Source organism: Curcuma longa, chromosome 6 (genome assembly GCF_044706935.1).
Source record: "Curcuma longa cultivar G26 ecotype Majalengka, Jawa Barat chromosome 6, ITB_CL_G26_1.1, whole genome shotgun sequence".
NCBI classification, from domain to species: Eukaryota; Viridiplantae; Streptophyta; class Magnoliopsida; order Zingiberales; family Zingiberaceae; genus Curcuma; species Curcuma longa.
The window spans coordinates 2,131,324-2,156,040 of record NC_133866.1 but is presented as its reverse complement, the minus strand read 5'-3'; the positions used below and the strand labels follow the sequence as shown (position 1 = coordinate 2,156,040).

The 24,717-nt window shown below is 33.1% G+C and overlaps 1 protein-coding gene, 1 long non-coding RNA gene and 2 pseudogenes across 2 annotated transcripts in view; 3 read left to right on the top strand and 1 right to left on the bottom strand.

The window, feature by feature from the left end:
- Positions 1 to 24,717, top strand: part of LOC141830976 (uncharacterized) — a 44,594-nt gene that overhangs the window by 10,529 nt on the left and 9,348 nt on the right. The window lies entirely within an intron of this gene.
- LOC141830973 (uncharacterized) overlaps positions 1 to 24,717 on the top strand; it is a 31,096-nt gene that overhangs the window by 3,800 nt on the left and 2,579 nt on the right. The window contains exons 4-9 of the mRNA XM_074718428.1: positions 1,945 to 2,096; positions 19,860 to 19,953; positions 20,875 to 20,945; positions 21,006 to 21,112; positions 22,317 to 22,438; positions 24,386 to 24,474. Coding sequence (XP_074574529.1) covers positions 1,945 to 2,096; positions 19,860 to 19,953; positions 20,875 to 20,945; positions 21,006 to 21,112; positions 22,317 to 22,438; positions 24,386 to 24,474 — 635 coding nt within the window. The remainder of the gene's footprint in view (positions 1 to 1,944; positions 2,097 to 19,859; positions 19,954 to 20,874; positions 20,946 to 21,005; positions 21,113 to 22,316; positions 22,439 to 24,385; positions 24,475 to 24,717) is intronic.
- On the bottom strand, positions 9,318 to 11,724 carry LOC141831027 (uncharacterized; annotated as a pseudogene).
- On the top strand, positions 11,769 to 14,024 carry LOC141831240 (uncharacterized; annotated as a pseudogene).

Sequence of the window (24,717 nt, the reverse complement as noted above, 5' to 3'; positions counted from 1 at the left end):
TTTATTTTACTTAGAATAGTTTTGATATCTAAAAGTCTATAAAGTAATATAATATTTCATTTAATAGCATAATAGAATAGGTGTGTTAAAAGAGATAGATGTGAAAAGGAAGATAAACTCTACCCTTCCACATCTTCAAATAATGGTTCTTAAAATATTTTTAGAAGGTCCCTAGATAAGTGCCTTGACATTTTAGAGATTCCACTTTGGCTTTAACAATATGGAGTAAGTTTGATCATAAAAAATATATAAGTTCATATTTTGAAATGTATAGACTATTGTTTATTTTATTTTATTCTACTAAGGAAATAAGCAATAGAATTTTTTTTCATCAAATGGTTTTGACAGCGATAAATTATTGGAATCAAATGTAAGAAAACTTATTATGCTCTTAAGTCACGATGTCACCTTTATTGCCAATTTATTTATTAATTTACAAGATTAATTCTTCTAAATTATTATTAGGTGTCACGATTGTATTGGCTATCATCAACTTTGTTTCATAACTTGATAAGATTTTTTGATATATATATTTTTTTAATTTTAAGATTTTAGTCCGGGCAAACTTAATGCTTCTATTGTATGTCATTTCATATTTTTTATTATACTAAATTGGTTTAATTTCTAATATATTGCATTTAACTTAATTTCTTAATGAAATATTTATAATTTTAATTGGTTAAATTTAACTTTTAATGGGCTTTCTTTTTTTAGAAGGATTCATATCAAACCAAATAATTTTTCATTTTTGTTTCATATGTAAGAATTGAATTGATTTATATGTGAATTATGTTCTATGATTCTAGCAACTATGAGTTTTATATTATTTAATAGAAGTAGAATAACTAAAAGAGTGGAATCTTGAAGTTAATAATGACATAGAAGCATAAATCTTGTCAAGTGGAGACAACAAGTTGATGACAGCCAATATGAACTCAACATTGTAGAATGATTAATAAAAATCAATCCTGTCATATGATATCTAAAGTGATAATAAGGGTGAAATTAATAGCGACTTAGAAGTTATGTCATGTCTAAGTCATAATAGCAATTTAGAAGTTATGTCATGTCTAAGTTATCTTCCATTTGATGATAATATTTTTTTGTATGTGGAAAATATTTGATGAGGAAGGTTCCTATTACTCAATTCATTTCATTTTTAATGGAATTAAATAAATAATAATTTGAACATTGAGAATATTAGCTTATATTTTTTTGTTATAAATCAACATCAATTTATTTCATCTATTCTATTACGTTATTAAATAAAATTTATATTATGTTGCATACTTTTAGAATTATTTTCAACACATATAATTTTTATAGGGATCTTGCTTCATGGTTGAATACGATTTCATGATTTGATCATCACAATGATTCACGAACTTCAATTTGACAACCTTGAGATAATGATAGGATTTAGAAACTTATCATCCGACGAGGAGAAAAAAAAAAACATCATAAAAGCTGGGGCAAGTGATGATTAGGGTATTTATTTGGTTGGTAGTCCCCTACCATAAACCTAGATGAATGCATGTGTCTGCCTGGACTGTTACTTAAAACATTTTAGCAGCATCTATGATGCAAACTATGATGTCATTTCAGAATTGTGGTTTACGTCTTCCACCTAGGCTGTTTTTTTTTTCCTTTCAAATGATGCATCAGATTTTATGTTGCAAATATGATGCCCATTTCAGATCAATGTGGTATGTGGTGGTTTAGTGCAATAATATGCCTGGTTTCTTTGATTTTTGTCTTTTGTTTTTTTGGAGCTTTTATAGTTTTAATAAAGGTGTTTGGAAACCTGACTTCTTTGTTGCAGGTTAATTTTCCATCTACTTAGATATGATTTATTGGGTTATTTTGATTGTGTTCAATAACCTAACAATTATTCCAGTTATTACAAGAATTGTTATGCTCAAATTTCTATTTTTCTTCCTGCAGAAACTGTAGAGGAGTTATATCAAAAAATACTCAAATCTCTTGAAGCTCGGACTATGTCTCCAAATGCTTGGTTATGGTCTCTAATAAGTAAATGTTCAACCAGAGATGATATAAAGCTTCTCTTTGATGCATTGCACAAACTTCGTATATTTGTAAGTTCGATTGATTATTTGACAGAGTTAACCCTTTTATTCTCCTTTCTGCTTCCTGGCTATGCTTCTGGGCACTTCTTTTGCTTCTGAATATAAGCGCAAAGCTTGCTTGAGTTGCCAGCAAAAAAATAAAGATATTATTTGACTATGATTATGAAAGGATGTGCCTCTTATATGGTAAGAATCATCTATCAGAAAAATCAAAGATGTTTCTCACTGATGTGATGAGTTTATGGATCCCATATGTCCATGTGACCACATTAACCATAGTATTATAATCTATCAGACATTCATGAATAGGTTTGTATCTGCTTGCTAAGAGCTCACCTGTGAACCTTAAGAGATATTCAGAAAACAAGTTTCAATATTCTTTGAAGACTCAATTAAAGCCAAACATGAATGTGATGATTTTTGGTTTGTTGATGTTCTAGTACAAATTAGGAATTTGTTTTTTTTTAAATCTAAAACTTTATTTTGCTAAATCTTTATATTTAGGATAATAAACTAATTAAGGTACTTTTGAATATGTTAGGGACTTATTTGTAAATACTATATATTACAAGAGCCTAGATGTAATCTTTACTTGGATGGATAATATAGTTAAAATGGATTAGCTAGGCATGGAACCTAAATCTTTCTCTTCTCTAATATCAGAGTCGTATGGTCCTTGATTTAGAATTGAGAAGGTGTATTGCTGAGATCATATCTCCCCTTGTGTGCCAAAATGGTGCCATGTCACCTCATTCAATACTAGAGGCCTTTTGATCCTATTCATCTAGGAATGCGAAGCTCTCTGTTAAGAGGCATGGCCATTCTTCTCTCTCCTTCCTCTCAACACTGTAACAACCTCTCCTGAGACCTACCTTGACTTCCATCAGTCAGTTGGTGCCTTAACCTTCCTCGTAATGCGGCAACAATCTTTCTTGAGATTTGCTCTAGCTAGTGTTGTAAATGGTGGTAGGCGATGGCGGGACGGTCAGTGATCGCCTACCGTCTTGATCACTTAGGTAGTTGAATTTTTTTACTATTATATATATATATTAAATTGATATAATAATTTTATTAGATTTAAATATATTAACTAAAAAAAGTTAATCTAAATATATATATTTTTAAAAAAATAAAAATAAAAATAAATTTTAAAATAAATATATATAATTAATATGATAATTTTATTAAGTTTTAATTTAGACTATTTAAATTATCCCAATCATAGCTAGAAGTTGATTAAAATTATTAATGTAAAGTTTTGATTAAATCCTAAGTTCAAACTAAAAAGCCTTTCTATTCGGCATTTCGACTTTGGTGTTTTGGCTTCGAACGCATTGTCGGACCCAAGCGACGTATTCGGACACGCCGCCTGAGCTTGCTGAGGAGTTCAGACCCGTCGCTTGAGCTCGTTGCCCAAGCTCAACGATGGGCCCAGATGCGCGAGCTGGACAAGGAGCCTGGACGCGCAAGCTCGACAATGGGCTCGGATGCACGAGCTCGACAACGGGTCCGGATGCATGAACCTAACGACAAGTTCAGATGCGCGAGCCTGGACTCATCATCCGAGCTCGACGACAGGTTCGAACGTGTCACTTGAGCCCGACGACAGGTCCGGATGCGTCGCCCAAGTTCGACGATGAGCTTGGACGTGTTGCCCGGGTCCCGTGACGGGGTCGAACATGTCCCTCGGGTCCGGCGATGGGGCTGAACGCGTCGCTCGGGTCCAACGATGCGTTTGGATGTGTCGCGCGACGCGTTCGAAGCCAAAACCGCTAGGTTTTTCATGGTGGCGGGCAACAACAACGATGAAGGCAGCGGCGGTTCGAGGCGGAAGGAGATATTGCAAAGGTTTTTTAAGCTACGTTGACTTTGACTGTTGTCTAAACCACTGCATTTCATATATGCAGTACGGTTGAGGTTGGTCTCCAGCCTAAGCGCTGCCTGCGGCTGCTACAACTGCCATTTAGAACACTGACTCTAGCTACCATTCAAGTTTGCCTTAATGTGGCCACCCACTTTTCATTTGCCTCTTATCGAGTGAGCGTGTGAGAGCAGTGAGTGATGATTGTTGCGTTTTAAATTTCAATGTCTCTCCTCTCTCGCCTAAATCTTGATACAATGTCTCTACCTTTTCTCATAAGACCCTGAAGTTGTCTCAACTTCTTCTGATGAGACAAAGTTACCTTTCCACCGTTGGAGTAAAGGAACACAACTATTGATGATCACAATTTGTCTCTGCTAGAGGAGAAGCATTTTGATTTGTTGCTCAGGGATGAAACCACATCTGCCTTTTTTTTTATTCTTGATTAAGTTACTGAAGCAGTAACCTATAAGAAAAAAGAAAATGTCAAGTTTCTTGACTGCATCACCAAGCATGTTTTATTCTGCTACTTGAATCTTTTGGGGTCGATGCATATCACCATGGAAAATCTCAACGGAAGAAATTTTGCTTCATGGTTATAGCAGTTCCTGTTTAGACCATGGGTCAAGGACAACTACAATAACTCATTACCTGAACTGTTGATATTTTTGAGTTCATTCAAGCTTCATGGTAGCATGATGACGTACAGCCATTGACTCTTCTTTGGTAGTCCATCAACCCCAATCTCATGAGCCTCTATTGATTCTTCTGTTTGTGCTATGATATTTGGACATATGTGAAAGATCCATACATGGTGATACTTCTTGAGCATATGATGTGATTAGAAGTCTATTTCAGTTGCGATAGTCTGACATAGAGATCACAACACATTGGTTGATTCCAGATCATCATTGTTGATCTTTGAGATATCTTCACAATTATCTTTGATGTATGAGCTACACAAGGAGTGTTTCGACCAACTTTTAACTATTACATTGTTTACATAGTTGGACCATACTAGAGTTCGTGCAAACTCAAATTTTAGGAGGTACCTCCATTCTACATCTATCAGATGTCTAAATGAGGGTGTTGAGGCATCCACTAGATCCATAGCTTCATCAGAATCTCTCTAGTAGACAAATCCGCTCTTAACACCTAGTTATTGTTGGTAGAGCTTAGGGTGGTAGAGAATATTATTGGCAAAATCGTGGTTTTACTGTAGGCAACACATACCCAAATGTAAGAGTGGAACTTAGGCATGTTGGGGATAACTACTACTCACTTCATGATTAGCCACTAGGTCATCCTCTACACATTAACCATGTAACATAGTCAACTATAGTAACTTAGGATGTTCCATTGGCTTCCATTTCGACTTTAGCTTTGCCACTAATGGTCCCATCGAGGAGTATCCTCACCTTCTTCGATTTCATACTGTAACAAATGTCTCATCTCAATTAGATGCTACCATAACTTATACAGGTACTTCCATTGCAATGATATTCTACGTTGCATTCTACTCGAATTCTTTACTTGGATGCCTTTATACACATATGGTAATATTTCACTCATTTTGTTCTCTTACATCACTTAACTCATCCACTAACCTCATGCATGCTAATGATTCTTTCACTTTGCTCAAAGGCATTGGACAAATTCTTATCACTTAATTATTTTTACTTTCCTTTGCTCCTTATGTGCCTATTTTTCTTTTGAATTTATTATCAATTAGTAAAGTTATATAAAATCTTTAAATTGAGCTCTAATCTTTAGTGGTAACTCTATTTCCATTCAAGATTTGCAAACATTGATTGATTGACATCGAATATGAGTCTTGGATTTGTATTAACTATTCACACTGCCTCTATTAATGGTTGACTCTTCTCAGAAGTGTCTACAAATGTCTACAAATTCACTCCTGTCTTAATCATGAGTCCTTTTAAACTCCAAAAGATGATCCCTACTTTGTCCCATGTTAAGGGTCTTTAGTGTGAGCTTTGTGAATTAGGAAAATATGTTTGGTCAATATTTCCTGATAGTGTTTTAAATTTGCTTTTATATGATTTTCTTAAATTTGCTTTGATATTTATGGTTCTAATCAAGTTTGTTTCAAATTTGATTTTAAATATTTTGTTATTTGTAATGATGTAAGAGATATTTTCATCAATTTTTTAATGAAGATTTGGATGAGCAACTTAACTTAGATAATTTAAGTAGGTCAAATGAGTATAGAAATTTAAATTTTTATCGTATAATTCAAACTTTAGAAATAGAATAGACTTTATGTAAAATGGAAAAACAGTTGGATCAGATGATATTTTGATAGAGGTATAAAAGTGTTTAGGAAAACAAGGTATTGAATGACTTATAAAGTTATTCAACCTGATATTGAAAACTAAAAAAATACCTTATAGTGGAGGGTAAGTATTTTAGTTCCTGTATATAAGAATAAAAGAGATGTATAAAATTATGCAAACTATTTGGGTATTAAACTAACGACTTATACCATGAAACTTTGAGAAAGAGTAATAAAAAAAGACTAAGGATGGAGACCATAATGATTGAAAATCAATTTGGATTTATACTCGGAAGGTCGATAATAGAAGATATATATTTTCTCAGACAACTAATTGAAAAGTATCGGGAATAGAAGCAAGACTTACATATTGTATTTGTTGACTTAGAAAAAGTTTATGGTAGAGTCCAAAGGAAAATTATATGGAGAATTCTAGACAAGAGAGGTGTTAGCATAATGTATATTGAATTAATTAAGAATATGTATGAGGATGTAATCGCAAAAATGAAGACTTCAAGCTGATTAATCAAAGCATTTTCCATAAAGATAGGATTACATTAAGGATCAATTCTAAGTCCCTATATTTTTACATTAATCATGGACGAACTCACTAGACATATCCAAGATATGGTACCACAATGTATGTTGTTTGTAGATGATATTGTTTGATAGATGAAACATATGAAAGAGTAAATGTTAAACTCGAATCTTAGCGAAAAATGCTAAAAGTGAAAGATTTTAGACTTAATAGTGTAAAGATAGAATATATAAATTTAAGTTTAGTAATATTAGATATAATGAGATAATTATTAAGATAAGAAATGACGAGTTATCTGTAATTGAAAATTTTAAGTACTTAGGATAATTTTTATAAAGAATGGAGGGATTAAGAGATATCTTACGTAGAATACAAGCGGGATGATTGAAATGGAAGAGAGTGTCAGATGTTTTGTGTGATTGTAAAATATCTTTAAAATATAAAAGAAAGTTTTATAAAATAGTGGTTAAACTTGCTATGTTATATGAAGTTGAATAATTGATTGTGACTTGAACACATAAGCAGAAGATAAGAGTTGCAAAGATGAAGATATTAAAGTGGATGTGCAGACATATAAGAATGGACATGATAAGAAATGGAAATATTAGAGAGTCGAGATTGCACCAATTGAGGGAAAACTCCGGGAGATACGTTTAAGATGATACAGACATGTACTTCGATGACTAATAAATGCTTCAGTTAGACGATATAAAACTATGATAAATGTGCACATCAAACGAGGAACAAGGTCAAAAAGACTTAGTTAGCAACAATAAAATAAGATAAAATTTATTTAAATATAAATAATGATATAATAGGGGATAGTGTCGAATGACGTGGAATGATTTATATAGCCGACCCTACCTAGTGGGATAAAGTTTGGTTGTTGTTGTTATTTGTTATGATGATTTTCAAAATTTATGTGGTTTCTTAATAAAGATTGATTTAAAGTTTATTCTTGTTTTTTAATTTTTATGCTGAGATATGGAATCGAAATTTAGATATGAAATTAGAATGACTTAGCTTTTTTATTAGTTTTTTCTACTAAGGTGTTAAGGAGTGATAATAGACTCTTTTCAATCCCTTATCTCTTGCCATAGTATTTTCATTAGTTATCTTGTTCACGTATACCTTTTTTATTAGTTTTTTCTACTAAGGTGTTAAGGAGTGATAATAAACTCTTTTCAATCCCTTATCTCTTGCCATAGTATTTTCATTAGTTATCTTGTTCACGTATACCTTAATAGAATCATATAGCTATAAGAAAAAATTGTCTGACTGCAATAAAATTTCTCATTGACATAAAGGTTCCATATTTTTTGGGTTGATGTTCTTATGACATGCTACCTAATAAACCAAATTCCCTTTACTTTTCTTTGTGATTATATCCCCTTAACATTTGTTTTCCACAATATCTTTTATCTTCCACCCACCTAAGGTATTTGAATGAGTTTGTTTTCTCCGTAACTTATCTTTTGGCAAAGATAAACTATCACTTAAAGTGGTCAAGTGTGTCCTCCTCAACTACTCTCGGTCACCAAAAGAATACCGTTATTCTATTAAGTTAAAACACATTTATATATGTCGATATCGCCATCTTTGAGTTCATTTTTCACCATTCACTTCAAAGTTTGATGTCCTTTCCTTTTCGACATCATTATCCATTTTATTACTTTCACCAATATCTTCTCTTATAGGACCATTGATACTAAAAACTTTGTGATAGCGAACCTACAATAGATGACCATGAGAGTCTAATGCTTGACTGACATTACCTCTTGTTATGGATTCACCATCTGATTTGGTCCTTCTAATTGCTCTTTGGAAAAGTACTCGTATTTGCTCTACTTATCACTTTTTCATTTCTTATTTTATATTGTATTGTCACTAGTTATTTTGCTTTCATTTATTTTCTATCTTCACATTCTATTCCCAAGAAGGTTATAGAGGTGCTCTTAATTCCACACTATGGTGGAAGAGATGCAAGCATTATATTTTAATGCTACATAACATTTAGTACCTAACTGTCTGATAAATTCATTGTAGCCTACAAGTAAATAGGTAAACACAGTGAAAACATCACCTGTAAACATTGTGGATCAGCAAAAGGCTCGATTGCTAGCTAAGGGATATACTCTGATACATGGAGTTAATTATATGGATATTTCATCACTTAGCTGATCTTCATCAACATTTTGAGACATGATTTAGGTAATTTGAGACAAGGTTTAAAATCTTGACCCGTGCCGAGGTTTCAGTCCCAAATTGGAACGATACTATTTCGGTACCGTATTGTACCGTGCCGATATTGTTTCGGTACTTTTTTATTTATATATATAGTAATTATTAGATAAATATGCTTATTGTGTATAATTTAAAAATAAGTTGTATATTGATTTGATATAAGTTCTCAATTATTGACCATCTTAATATTTTTAAACAAAAATAAATAAATATATTTTTCTTTAAAGAAAATTGATCTATTAATAACTCGAATTAAAATTGATAGTTGATACATCATAATAAGTTACTTTACTAATACCAAAAGTAGTGACGTGAATCAGATGGAAGCATTGATTCTTGCAACATTCTGCTTAAATCAACTCCATAGTTCTCTAACATCCAGATTAAATAATCATCCCATGACATGCAATATTGATATTGATTTCTCCACGTGTCCATCAACGTGTCCTGATTCACCACTGGAAGTTGGACTTGAATTGACACCACTGGAATCGGAACGGGTACAAGCACAGGATAAGGATAAACTACGTCCTCGAACTCTGATATGATGAATCACCATAAGATGCATCAGAGCTATAATAAGAAGGCCGAGAGTATGATGAACTTCGATCAGAATCAATCTCAGCAAAACTCTCTCTCATATCTTGATAATTATGAACTTCATTTTGTTTGTCAACCTTAGATCGACGTCGATATTGAGTCATAATAGTTCTAGCTTTGTGATCATCATCTTGAGTTACATGCGTGTAATCTTGCTTACATGTCCAAGGTTCCGGTGCTGGAGTAGGGGGAACATAAGTTCTACAACCACTAGATACATCACTACTGTTATCACTTCCATGAGTATTTGCACTGCTATCGACATCACTATTATCATTTCAAATTTCTCGTCGAACTACAGTGTCGGAAGGTGATGATGTTTTGTCACTGTCATCATGTTCTTGCTCATCAATTGCATTGAGTGGATTTTCACTATTCTCAATTGACCCCTTTCCTTAAAAGCAAGAGTTTTAACTTTTCTTTTCTTTAGTAAAAGTTGCAGGAGCTTTACCTTTGCCTTTATCTACGGACTTTGATTGAGTTTGGGATGCTTGAGAACGTCTGAGTCGAGATCCGAAAAATCGAAAATCTTGATCAAAAGCTTCATCATCGTCTTCTTCTTCATCGATATCTCCTCTAGTTTGTATTTTTTCAATCTCCTGCATAAGAAATTCAGATGGTTGTGGTGGATCTCTTGCTTCATCAAGTAATGGATTCTCAGCCTTAACAGCACTCCACCAATCCATCATTGGATCATTCTCAGTTTAGACGAATCCAATATCAAATGGGTCTACATCATCAGACTCTTGTTCTTCATTCTCTTCTATTATTGCTCTTAGTTGAAGATGCATATTATAATGAACATAGACCATCTTCTTTAAATAACGATAAGAAAGACGATTTTGAACTTTTGTATGAATGAGGAAAAAAGTTGTCCAATTTCTTTCATAACCACTTGAAGACGTCTGTGAGAGAATCTGTACTGCAATCTTTTTCAAATTTGGAGTTGATCCTCCATATTGTAACCACCACTCAGCTGTAAAATAAATAAGAAAAAAATTAAATAATATTTATATTTGTTGACAATAATTACTAATGATTTTTATTATATTTACCTGTATCTATTTTATATCTGTATGACACTACAAAATGGTCGCTAAAAGAACCATATGTCTTTCAAAATAATCGACTTTCATTAATAGTCTCAGCAGTTAATTCTCCATTTGTTTGTAATCTTGATATTACATTTTTAAGGGCCGCTAATAAATCTTTATTTGTGCCAAGATTATAACGGTATTGATATGCTGAATCGAGATAATAATCTAAAATAATTAAACATATATAATTATTAATAATAAATATTAAAATTTCTTTATCATTAAAAAATACGCACCTGTTAAATGAAAATATTTTCCCATTTAATTGTCCCATCTTGTAGTGATCATATCAATATAAGGTTGATACTTGGTGATTGTATATGTCTCTTAATTTTCTCCTTTGCTTCATGAATTAGACAGTAAAGATTGTCCATTTGTGGTTTCTTGTCCATATCAACTTTGCGCAGAACAACGTACAAGAGCTCTACTGCTACAAGAATATTTGCAATATAGTTTCAAAATCTAACTGATATAATAAGTTTTTGCACTTTTTTACCTTCAGTCGTGTTAGAATATCGAGAGACTTCCTAATCTTCAGAAGTGAACATGACTTTCAATCCACTTTTTTTTTTGAAATAATGATTTTAACAGGAGAAAGTGAGTGGCAAACCTAGTCGCTCTTAGTCGTAAAATTTCCTCACTAATAAATTTCCTTATTAATCCATGAATTCAATGGTGATTATAGAGGAATTTTATTAACAATTGATATTTTTTCACTATCTTCTTCACTATATCGAGTTTATCGATATCTACTATCATCAAATCAATACAGTGTGTTGCACATGGTGTCCAAAATAATGTTTGATACTTTTGCTTCAATAACTCTTCAACCTTCTTAAAGTTGACATCATTATCTGTAATCACTTGCACTATATTTCTGCACCTATATCTTGAGCCACACTATTCACCAAACGATATATGTAAGGTGTATCATGATAGTTTGTAGTTGCATCAATAGATTTATAAAATATGACCTTTCTGTTATAGTAAATGGAGTTTATATGAGATTACGTTGATGTGTGATGGTTGGACAGGACCTACACGGATGAGCATTATCAACTTTTTGATATACTGCAACAGAAAGGTCATATTTCATAAATCTATTGATGCAACTACAGACTATCATGATGCACCTTACATATATCGTTTGATGGATAGTGTTGTTCAAGATATAGGTGCAGAACATATAGTGCAAGTGATTACAGATAATGGTGTCAACTTTAAGAGGGTTTGAGAGTTATTGGAGCAAAAGTATCAAACATTATTTTGGACATCATGTGCAGTACACTGTATTGATTTGATGATAGCAGATATCGGTAAACTCGACATAGTGAAGAAGCTAGTGAAAAAATGTCAATCGTTTATAAAATTTCTCTATAATCATCATTGGGTTCATGGATTAATGAAGAAATTTATTGGTAGGAAGATTTTGCGACTAGGTTTGCCACTCACTTGCTCATGTTAAAATCATTGCTTTAGAAAAAAAGTGGATTGAAAGTCATGTTTACTTTTGAGGATTGAGAAGCCTTTCGATATTCTAACATGACCGAATGTAAAGAAGTAAAAAAACATTATTATATCGGTTAGATTTTGAGACTATATTATAGATATTTTTGTAGCAGTAGAGCTCTTGTACGTTGTTCTGCGCAAAGTCGATATAGACAAGAAGCCACAAATGGACAATGTTTACTGTCTAATTCATGAAGCACAAGAGGAAATTAAGAGACGTCTACAATCACCAACCAAGTATCAACCTTATATTGATATAATCATTGCAAGATGAGACGATTAAATGGGAAAATATATTCATTTGGCAGGTGCATATTTTTTAATGATAAAGAAATATTAATATTTATTATTAATAATTATATATGTTTAATTATTTTAGGTTATTATCTTAATCCGGCATATCAGTACTGTTATAATCTTGGCACAAATGAAGATCTATTAACGACCTTCAGAAATTTAATATCAAGACTACAAACAAATAGAGAATTAGCTGCTGAGGCTAATAATGAAAGTTGATTATTTCGAGAGGCATATGATTCTTTTAGTGATCATTTTGCACTGTCATACAGATATAAAATGGATGCAGGTAAATATAGTAAAAATCATTAGTAATTATTGTCAACAAATATAAATACTATTTTAATTTTGGTCTTATTTATCTTATAGCTAAGTGGTGGTTACAATATAGAGGATCAACTCCAAATTTGAAAAAGATTGCAGTACAGATTCTCTCACAGACAACGTCTTCAAGTGGTTGTGAAAGAAATTGGATAACTTTTTTCCTCATTCATACAAAAGTTCAAAATCGTCTTTCTTATCATCATTTAGAGAAGATTATCTATGTTCATTATAATATGCGTCTTCAATTAAGAGCAATAATAGAAAAGAATGCAGAACAAGAGTCTGATGATGTAGACCGATTTGATATTGGATTCGTCCAAACTGAGAATGATCCAATGATGGATTGGTGGAGCGCTGTTGAGGCTGAGAAGCCATCACTTGATGAAGCAGGAGATCCACCACGACCATCTGAATTTCTTACTCAGTAGATTGAAAAAATACAAACTAGAGGAGATATCAATGAGGAAGAAGATGATAATGAAACTTTTGATCAAGATTTTTGATTTTCTAGATCTCGACCCAGACGTTCTCAAACATCCCAAACTCAACCAAAGTCCGTAGATAAAGGCAAAGGTAAAGCTCCTGCAACTTTTACTAAAGAGAAAGAAAAATCAAAACTCTTGCTTTTAAGGAAAGGGATTAATTGAGAATTAGTGAAAATCCACTCGATGCAATTGATGAACAAGAACATGATGACAGTGACGAAACATCATTACCTTCTGACATTGTAGTCCAACAAGAAATTCGAAATGATAATAGTGATGTCGATAGCAGTGTAAGTACTCATGGAAGTGATAACAGTGGTGATGCATCTGGTGGTTGTAGAACTTATGTTCCCCCTACTCCAGTACCGGAGTCTTGGACATGTGAGTAAGAGTCCACGCATGCAACTCAAGATGATCACAGAGCTAGAACTATTACGACTCAGTATCGATGTCAATCTAAGGTTGACAAACAAAATAAAGTTCATAATTATCAAGATATGAGGGAGAGTTTAGTTGAGATTGATTCTGATCGAAGTTTATCATACTCTCGACCTTCTTATTATAGCTCTGATGCATCTTATGGTGATCCATCATATCAGAATTCGGGGATGTATGTTTATCCTGTGCCTGTACTCGTTTCGATTCTAATGGTGCCAGCTCAAGTCCAACTTCCAGTGGTGAATTGAGACACGCTGATGAACATGTGGAGAAATCAATATCAATATTGCATGTCATGGGATGATTATTTAATCTGGATGTTGGAGAACTATGGAGTTGATCTAAATAGAATGTTGCAAGAACCAATGCTTCCATCTGATTCACGTCACTCCTTTTGGTATTAGTAAGGTAATTTATTATTATGTATCAACTATCAATTTTAATTCGAGTTATTGATATATCTATTTTCTTTAAAGAAAAATATATTTATTTATTTTTGTTTAACAATATTAAGATGATCAATAATTAAGAACTTATATCAAATCAATATACAATTTATTTTTAAATTATACACAATAAACATATTTATCTAATAACTACTATACATATAAATAAAAAAGTATTGAAACTGTATCGGCATGGTACGATATGGTACCGAAACAGTATCGTTTCGATCTAGGACCGAAACCTCGGCATGGGTCGAGATTTTAAACCTTGGTCATAACAATATATGTTATAAGTCTAAATTTAATATTACCGTGATGGATAATATATATATAGTTAGAAAGAATTAGCTAGATAACAACAAAAATTGAGATTAATTGCAACTTTGTTAATGAGAAGATACAGTACGAGTGTGATGAGATTTATATGTCATTTGCTAGTTCTAACGATCAATTAACAAAGTTTTCTTTTAAAAGTCCTAGGATCAACATATTCATAGCAAGCTATACATCTTTTTATCAACTTGAGGGGAGGGGAGTGTTAAAGACCTATTTCTTTATAAATGTATACATTATAATGCTAAAAATGTAATATTACTTTAAAGGGTAGCTCGGTGTACCAAGCTCGTGCCAATGTGAGATCCCGGGGAAAAGTTGGACCACATTGATTCTATTATATGCAGTCTTACTTTACATTGCAAGAGACTATTTTTGCAACTCGAATCCGTAATCACAATGTCACACGATAGTAATTTTATCGTTGCACCAAGGTTCCCCTTTACAAAAATATAATATTACTTTGATGGATAATATATATGCAGGTAGAAGGGACTACCTAGGATATTAAACTAAATCTTTCCCTTAAAGTCCATTTAGATATAGAATAATAGAATTATTTCCCATTAAAAATATTTTAGTTTATTTCTCTTTATGTTTGGGTTGATCCCTATGATCATGATCATCATCATCTTCATAGTAATGTTTGAGTTTTTGAGAATTTGATTTTGGTATTCCTTCATTTGATATTAAAGCCGAATCTGGTTGGTATTCTGCATGCACAATCCATCCTTTCCATCAATTTTTTATCTTTGTGTTTATCTTCTCCTTCAACATCACTTCCCTATTCATCAGTTCATCCCTTTTTCTGCTAGCACCCCTTCTAGCCTTGCTTTGAAGATCCAACATTTTGAAGATTCAACTCCTAAATCTCCTAGTGTTGGATTTGTCTTCCTCTTCTGCTAGTTCCATGGCAGCCCTCCTTTCGTCTTTTCCCTTTCATTATTTACCCTAGAGGTGGGTTTTACTGTCTTCTGTAGAAACAAAACAATGAGTTCCTCCACCATGTCTGTTTCAAACCTGCAGTCGATTGCTCCCATCGCATCTTTGTGCAAATCATCAACATCACGGCTGCTGCTGCCAGATTTAGAACCTGTCCACATCTACATGCAGAAGATGATATCTTTACCCCATTTTGCCTCCTATGCAAGATCTCCACCTTCATCAATGCTGCACACAAGTGGTGATTTCTGTCTTCAACAGATCAATTTGTATAAATCTTCTTTTATCAAGATGCTGTTGTGTGACCTAAAGGTCACGGGTTTGAGTCTCGTAAACAACCTCAAGTAGCGTAAGACTGTATACAATAACCCTTTTTTGGGACCCGCATTAATAGGAGCTTCATGCACCGAACTGTTTTTTTTCGTCTCCACTAGAGTCAATTCTAATCTCCTCTACAATCCTTGATAGGATTGATGTCTTCTTCCCTACTAGTGCTCTAGTGCTGTGAGGAATCTACTGTAAGAGTGAGCCTTCCCTTCCTCTTCTTTGGTACCATAGAGAGGAGGGCCCATCCTCCTTAACAATGGTTTTGGAACTGCTTCTTTGGCCATCAATCTGCAACGCAGCCACCACTGCAACTCTAGTCCTGAACTCATCGTTTGTAGCCCGACTTCTTGACACTTCTGCAAGCGAAGGCAAAGCCTCGTCTTCTGTTGGTCTAGATGCCAACACCTAGCAGATTCTTTCTTTTAAACTTAGTATAACTTTCCATTTCCACCGATCAATTTTTAAGGCCTTGAGGAATTGATTAGAAGGGGTGAAAAGCGATTGATCTATAATGAAATCTTCCTACTCTCGCTAATGCTTTGGTAATGTCATACAAATAAAGTTGTGCAATGAAAATAAAGCATTAAGACAATTTGCACTTACCAATCATTAACACGAGGATGTAATGTGGTTTGGAACCTTCATTCCTATCAGAGGGCTATGACTCATAGGTGAATCACTCCTGAAAACTCATTATCCTTCTCCTTTGCATATAACATTTGGATTGGAGAAACCTTTTACAACAACAAACTTTACAATAAAAACTTAAAGGACTAGGCTAAGAATACAATAGAAAAACTCTAAAAATTGTACAATCAATATTTTCCGTAGCCTTGAAAAATTCCTCTTGGTCCTTTTTATAGCCTTTAATCTCTTCAGTCGTAACTTGTATTCAACCTTCACTTATGGTTTGTTGTTCTGTTGCCAATCAGTCAATTGATCTCTCGATTACTTTTGTTTGTAGGTTGCCAATGGCTATCACAATTGACTAGTTTCCACCTTTAGTTGAATGATCCATTGTAAACCTTAGCTCATTCGACTGTTGCAACTTTAGTTAAATCAGCAACTATTGCTGGCTTTCTCCTTGAGTCAGTTGACTAACTTCCGACGTTATACGATTGAACTTAATAAGTCGACTAGGTTCCCAATAGAAATATTCTTGTAGCCACCAAACCACCAATCCGGAGTTGGCTCCTTAGACTTAGCTCATTTGTCGATTAGATTCTAACATTAACATCAGTCGTTTGAACTCAATCACTTGACTGCGTAGTTGACTATGCTCATAACAGAGGCATTCTTTTAGGTAGCCATCAAGCTTGAGTTAGACTCTTAATCTACTCTTACTAGTTGACTAGCTCTCTAGTCGACTAGAGTTCTGGCTATGATCATCCTAATGATTGATACAAGTCCCTCAACCCTCACAACTCGCACAAGAGCTTATCTTCTGTAGCTTGACTTTACCAATAAGGCTATCTCCTGTAAGGTTCTCGTCCCTCTAATGCACTAAGCTTTTAGCTCGCACCATGTGCCATCCTTCACACTTTTATTTACGTAGTTCATGTTATTCTAGCTACCATCACTGTTGTCTCGATGCTTCTCATTTTGCAGTCCTTCAAATGTTCCATCCTATCCTTTTTTGATCTCCAGTTGACCTAACTAATTTGCCACTCCACGTCAAGCTCCATCAGTTACTCTAACACTATCTTATGACTTCTTGTCTTGAAGTCCCTTGAATGCTTCATACAACCTTCTTAATCCATCATACCTCTAAGCCATTGAGTGTATTGCCTTGTCGCGCAAGTGATCATCCACACTCAATCTCATTGAGTCATGAGCTTCATGAGATCCGTCTGTGTCTTGTCAAATTCTTGCATGACTTAACACATATTGAACATATAAAGCAAGGTCTAATTTATACCCTTTGTTCAAACATCAAAATCCAAGGTCGAGTACAACCACTTATGGTATGATTGCACCAACATCAACTTTCTACATAAGCCTAGTCAGGTGCCCAAGTTGAGGATCAAATTCTAACTACTTATGCTTCTTTCCAATAGAAACTTCCTATACACAAAGTGCCTCCTTCCCTGACCAACTTATGCTTTTTCTTGAAGTTATTATTGCACGAGTTGCTCATCATCCACAGTTGACTTAAGAGCTCGAGCCCTAACCTAGGGGACTTGATCACAATCCTCAATTGTGGAAGAGACATGTCACTTGTATCTTCCATCTTCAGGCTCATTTGACTAATTAAAAAAAATAAAATTTGTATTAGTAATGGGCTCAAATTTAACTAGATTTGTTATAAGGATAGATTGGGCTCATTAAAGACTACAAGAATTGAAGATGTTTGGGATTTACTACAGTGTGATCCAAAATCGACACAAAGCTTATTGGTAAGATTGTAATGGAGATCCCAAGTGCAACCACTCGACTGATTGAATGATGTCCGAATCATGTGACAACTTCAACAGGAGACATTTGCATTTTCTAGTAAAGTCACAACATCTTTTATTAGTTAGTTGATTAATTTAACTTTTCTCTATTTAATTAATTTTTCTCACAAAAATTTTAGGTGTTATTATATCTTACTTTAAAAATACCAACATATGTATAACTTTTTTATTTGTATCTTAGTTTGTTCATCATTTATCGTATTGTAATTTCCAAAATAAACATATCTTCCATCATTTTGCACCTTTGTTTATTGCATTACTTAATAATCATAATTACTTGTCAATATATTTAAATATGCACGATAAGAAGAAATGCTACTACTACTAGAAGAAATATGAGAGATGCATGTTTACACTGGCTTGAATTCATTGGAAATAGGTGCAAACCGTTTTAACCAATATGCCCCTTGATGATTTAATGGATAGCATGCACTCTTACCAACAATCACATTACTTGGAAATGGTAATCGTTGCAAGCCTAAACATACTAAGGCAGAAGTTTTTAGTTTTGACAGACAAAATTTGATATATTTTTAGATTGACTAATTAAAATAGAAGATTATTTTGATTGATATGACATGATCACTATCGAATGCGTATTGTTTGCCAAATATAAATCTATTGGAGTCATTTAAGGAATTTTAGCAAAGTGTGCAAGCTTGAAGTATATTCCAAATGGATAAATCTCAAACAATTTCTTAAGTTTGTTTAGTAGAATACTGGTCTTAATTTTAAAATTTACATTCGTTGTAATATTAGAAGGATTTAGGTGGATCATTGTCCCATTGATTAATGTCTTAGGTAAAAAGTTTTTAAATAAGGTATATTATCTTCTCTTACATTGACAGACAAGGTTTATCAAAAGATGTAAAGGTTGAATGGTACCTTAAGCAAAACAAATTCTATTGAACGAGATGAAGAGAGAATACTATCCTAAACATATAAAATTTCACAGATCAGGAGCACAACCCAAGTTGAAAAGTAAATTTCTTAAAAATGGAACCTAGGTTAAATACATCACCCGAAGCCCCACTTCACCTAAAATCAATTAACTTTAGTTGAATCACATGACTTATAGGTATCATATGATGTTGTGGTATCATATGACTTATAGCCCCACTTCATTTCTTTATAATGAAGAACATTTAACTGAACCTCAATATTTGATTGAAATATCAAGATTGAATATAATTGTTGTAGACATCAAGTATGTAGTTTTTCTTTAAGTAATCTCTGTTAAGTGTAGTATAAGAATTGTAACATTAGTATAATTTATCAATCATAAACATCTCCAGAAACAGTCAAAGTAAAATTTATTTATTTTTTCAATGTATAACATGCTTAGAAAACTATAGATGGTTATGTTTCATTTATTGAATAGAGTTAGCTTCGTTATAATCATAAGCTTGTATTGAGTTGTGTTTGAAAAAAGCTCAAGCTCATTTTGAGTCGAATAAGAAAAGAATTAATAGGCATGCTTGAGCATAATTCATTTAATATGATTAAATTCAAGGGTTTATTGGTCAAGGCTTGAAAAATGATTCATTATGCGGTCATTGATTTAGTGTTTTGGATGCAGAGGTTATCCAACCTTCGGATACACTCAAATTTCAATTGTCATCTTTGTATGAAGGTGTCTGAGGCATGTGCTCGTGCAAATGCCCTTGATTATGGTATGCTCTATACATGAACTTGCAGGCTATTGATCTTCAGTCATAATTTTGCTTGCTTGACACTAACACATTGCATTCAAGTGCTTCAAATGTTTTATTGGATATCTTCTGCATAACTATCATTCATGATGGCAAAGACTTGAAGTCTTCAAATTTTACTTGTGAATGACTTAAATAAGCTCTTTATAATCCATCTGCCGTCTTAGAACACTTACAATCTTTCTGCTCTTTTTATGATGAATAAGAGCTATCACTCCTCTCAAAAGGTTTTAGAGCATATTTGATTGTTAAATGCAAACACCAGAACACCTAGTAAACTTGTTACTCATTTTTATTTATAAAATGTGATTCAAAATTTCAGGAACTAAAATCTTAAAAACAGTCTGCTATACGGAGGCACAAAGTAGACATTTACATCCTCAGATTCAAGTGCCCCTAAGGTTATGAATCTCAGCATAAATTGGCTCATGAATAAAATGCAACATTCTTTTAGCTTTATTCTTTGTGCACATATCCAAAGGGATTCGTTAGATGTACTCCATCGTGCAATATGTTGCATATATTTCAAACGAAATGGTGACAATGGTGGAGGTAACAATGAAGGCACTCGAGTTTCTAACTCAAGTTAAATGGAGTGTTGGTTGATGAAACTAAGTAAAAGAGTCAAAGCAGGTGTATGATTTCTTAGTGTCGTTTATACTATACTTACGATTGGGATTAGCCATTATAATATATTTATTATTTTTTTGGTTCATGTTGATATCTGCAATTGCACTATTTAATGCATATTATCAATGCAGTACTGTTGTTTAGGAGGGAAGAATTATGGGAAGTAATATAAAATTAAAGAAACTGCTGAATTTTTTTTTTTTTTTATCAATTTGTCCAACCTTTTGGAGGTAACTAGCATGGCATCTGCAGGTTTAAAGACTTTATGGAAGCACAATATCTACGGTTTATCTCCAAGCATTGGTTCTGCTCATTATTTACTGGTATGCAATGCACTTACCTGGTAGTTTTCATTACTTTGCTTGAGAGATCTTTTTCTACAGTCATATGCCAAGGAGCACAATGATGATCAGCTTATGGTAAAGATTATGCGGATTCTAGAAAGGAACTCATTGCCACTTCAAGCAGGTACAGCAGACAAAGTATTCAGGTATGATAGTACACAATTTCTGTTGTCATTCTAGGTCAAAATGGAAAGTCTGAGGTCATACCACAGTATTCTTATGTTGCCTCTTATTATAAGGTTTAACCATTGTAAAGAGGAGATTTCTCATGATTTAATTATTTTACTGATTTACTGGAAGAAAGAAAAGGGTCATAAGAATATACATACCACAGTATAGTTTTCAAAAAGCATGCAGTCAGTAGGTGACCCACTGGACATAGTGCACATGTGATGTGCAGGAACATATTTGGGAATACACAAACTTTTTTTCACAATGTTAAAAACATTTATGTTTATAAAAATAACTAATAGCCAATAAAATATATTGATATAGCCATCCAATTCATACTTCTTTATAGAACAAAATATGGCGATCATTGTACAAAGCAAAACAGCAAAACATATGAAATATAACAACCAATATTAATCAATATGTGAAATTAATCCAAATAAGATATTTATCTATTTATTTTTTAACTACAATTCCATTTGCAACCATATGCGGCTGTTACGTGGTCCTTTATAAAATCCCTCTCGGTGACTGAATACACAGGGTTTTTACCATGGGCATTTTTTTCTTGGCAGCAATTTCCTATGGTCATGGTTCTACTCCCTTTTACATACCATGATAAATATACACAGTTTATTTATGTTACTTAAGGTCAACTGTTCAAGTCTCCTGTACTTTTTCTCCAACTCAATTTAGCTACACGATGACAATGGATAAGAAGATAAAAATATTTCTGAAAGATCATATTTCAGCAGATAGATACAAGCTTAAAACATGATTATATTATATATTCGAGTTGAATAGATGTTTGATATTATTGTATGACGTACAACTAATTCTACCTCTTTGATCTAGCTGGCCATTTCTTGTAAAGCTAAATAAATCATCACCTGTAAATAAATTCTAATTCATGGTCCAGATGACTTTTCATTTAAATCTCTTAGAAGTTTAGTTTCTTCTAATATCTAACCTTTTTTTGGATACATGGTTCTTTATATGTTTCTCTAAATATAGTATATTTTTCAATACATATGAATGAACTATCTTGCTTGGACATGTTGAAAGCATTTGAAGAAATTTATGCATTATTTCATGCACCGTAGTAAAAACTTTGCATTGTGTTTTAATATTCACTAATGTTCTTAATATGAATGCAAAATGTCTGGTGGCTGGCTACAGCATCTGTTACAACACAAATAATTGGGATCTCATCTCCAAGTATGCAACAAAGTTCCTCAGTGCTAGGGTAAAACTTCGCCCGTCAACATTTGATATTTGGATGGAATTTGCTGCAAAACTTGGTATCATTCTCTACCCTTTTCATTTTCTTTAGGAGTAACAGATATGCCCATGTTTCCTGCACCAATATGATTCAATTCGGATTTACTATTCAAAGTGATGTTAGAATAACTAAAATAAAAGTGCTTTGGAGTAAGGGTGGAGTAGTGTTCTTCGCACTTCTCCAATTTACTGATTTTGAATTGTTATGTACAAATGTAGTGTTCATTGCTGTTAATTTTTTTTTAAACTAAGAATCTCATGGGGTTCTTTCCTCACATCATACTTCATGCTTTGCAAACAAACATGCATGCTTTCTTTGTATGCTTCCTTTCTCTGTTTCTGTAGCAAGTTTTGAAAAGATTCATTTTTTATTGTTCTTTTTGCGTGAATAAACTCTAAAGGTACTGATTTTTGTAGCACTTCAGGAAACCATTATTTATATATCTGAAGCTTGATACCATGAGATCATTTTTGTATATCTAGATTCGACGTTCACAATGCTTTTTTGAAGCACCACATGAAGACTGTGTTTATATCTATTACTCAAATCATAAAGCGTTTTGGTATTTTGCAAATTTAAATCATATCAAATTGTGATCATAAGGTTAAACACATGAATTAAGTAAAAAAAAATCCTATCTTATTAAAGTTGAAAGAAAGAATATCCTGTTTCAGACCATATTATGATTGATAATAAAACATAATAACCCATTGCTAGCATTATGCAATGGTCATAAAGAAAGTATGAGAATGTAGTAAACTGGAAACAAATATATTTTTTCATGTAAATGAGTCAAGTATAACAAGTGGGCATTACTAAAATCTATAAGAATTGATTTCTCTCTTCTGCTTGAACTTTTGAATATAGTACAACATCGTGTCTTATGCCAGTCAAATGGTTTTTGATTCCGATAATACCAACCCAGTATTTGTTCCCATGGTGATTATGTTCCAATCACATTCGATTTCCTTTAACAACTTTTTTACATTGTTACCATGTAACTTTAACTTTCTATTCTTTGGATACATTTTGATTTCTTGAATCTGTATTAAGGTGAAACAGAAAATAAACTTGATTTATGTTACACAAAACAAAACAAAAAGGTGATTCCTTGATGTGAACTATGAAGACACATAGTTATCACAGTCACTAGTCCAGAAGATTGGAAAGAATAACTTTAATTTACAACAAATTTTGTTTCATGAAGAGATGTAACATGCACAGTGAAGAAGCACCACTCTATTGCACAGCAAAGCATCACAGCTAAAATGTTATGAAGTGCAAAAGTTAGAACATGAATAAGCACCATGGTCAGTTTGTGAAGAAGCACTGTAGCTGGAATGTGAAGAAGCACCATGGATTTGGAGTGTGCTACTACATGCTAGCATTTAGTTTTTCTTAGACAAACCAAAGAAAATTGAACTGAAGGACACTGGCATTGAGAATGCTACTGGTCTCACATTGTCAAATGTCGTTGCTGTTGGACCTCCATGTGGAAGGAGCATCTGTGTAGGTCAATTATATTACAAGTGGTGATGGCCGACGCTGATGGTTGTCAGTGATGGCAATTGAAGGTTGATTTGTCTGGCGGAGGAGCTATGACTTCATGGAATCAACCACATGAAGAGGGACATGAGACCAAATGAGATGTGGGCTAACCCTAAATTATTGTTTATATATTTATTTTGATACTTTATTCTAATTTCTTTTGGCCCATTAATCATTTAAAGACCAATTCTATCAAATCAGATTATTTCATATCTAGTCAGACCTATTTGTATCGAGTCGGAACCATTTTCAGATCGATTCTTGACCACTTCCAATTAACCCCACCAATTCAAATCGTTTGGGGTGAATTGAATCAAATCACATGAATTAAACTCAGAATCTGTGATTCTGTTGACACTAATTTTGTTATGTCTACATTAGATGTTTGCCCATATTACCTTTGATTTTGTGTACACAGGGGATGCTCAATCTATTTGGAAAATTGAGAAGCTGAGAGCAAAATCTTGGAAAGAACCTACCGTTTTAAGTGGCCTTTCCTGTGCTAAGGTAACTATCCTTGTTGGATACCTACGGTTCCTAATTATTGTTTTTTTGTACTTATATATTATTGGTGTGACCTAAATGGTCAGTGTACTTCTAATCTGTTTAACAGACAACCAGTTTCTTGTAACTTCACAGTATCATTCAATTTTTGTAAGTATTATCTGATTTAATTCATACTGTTTTATGAATTATCATGTCAATGTTTTTGCAGTTTTTAGATAATGAAAATCAGCTGAATTTACCCAA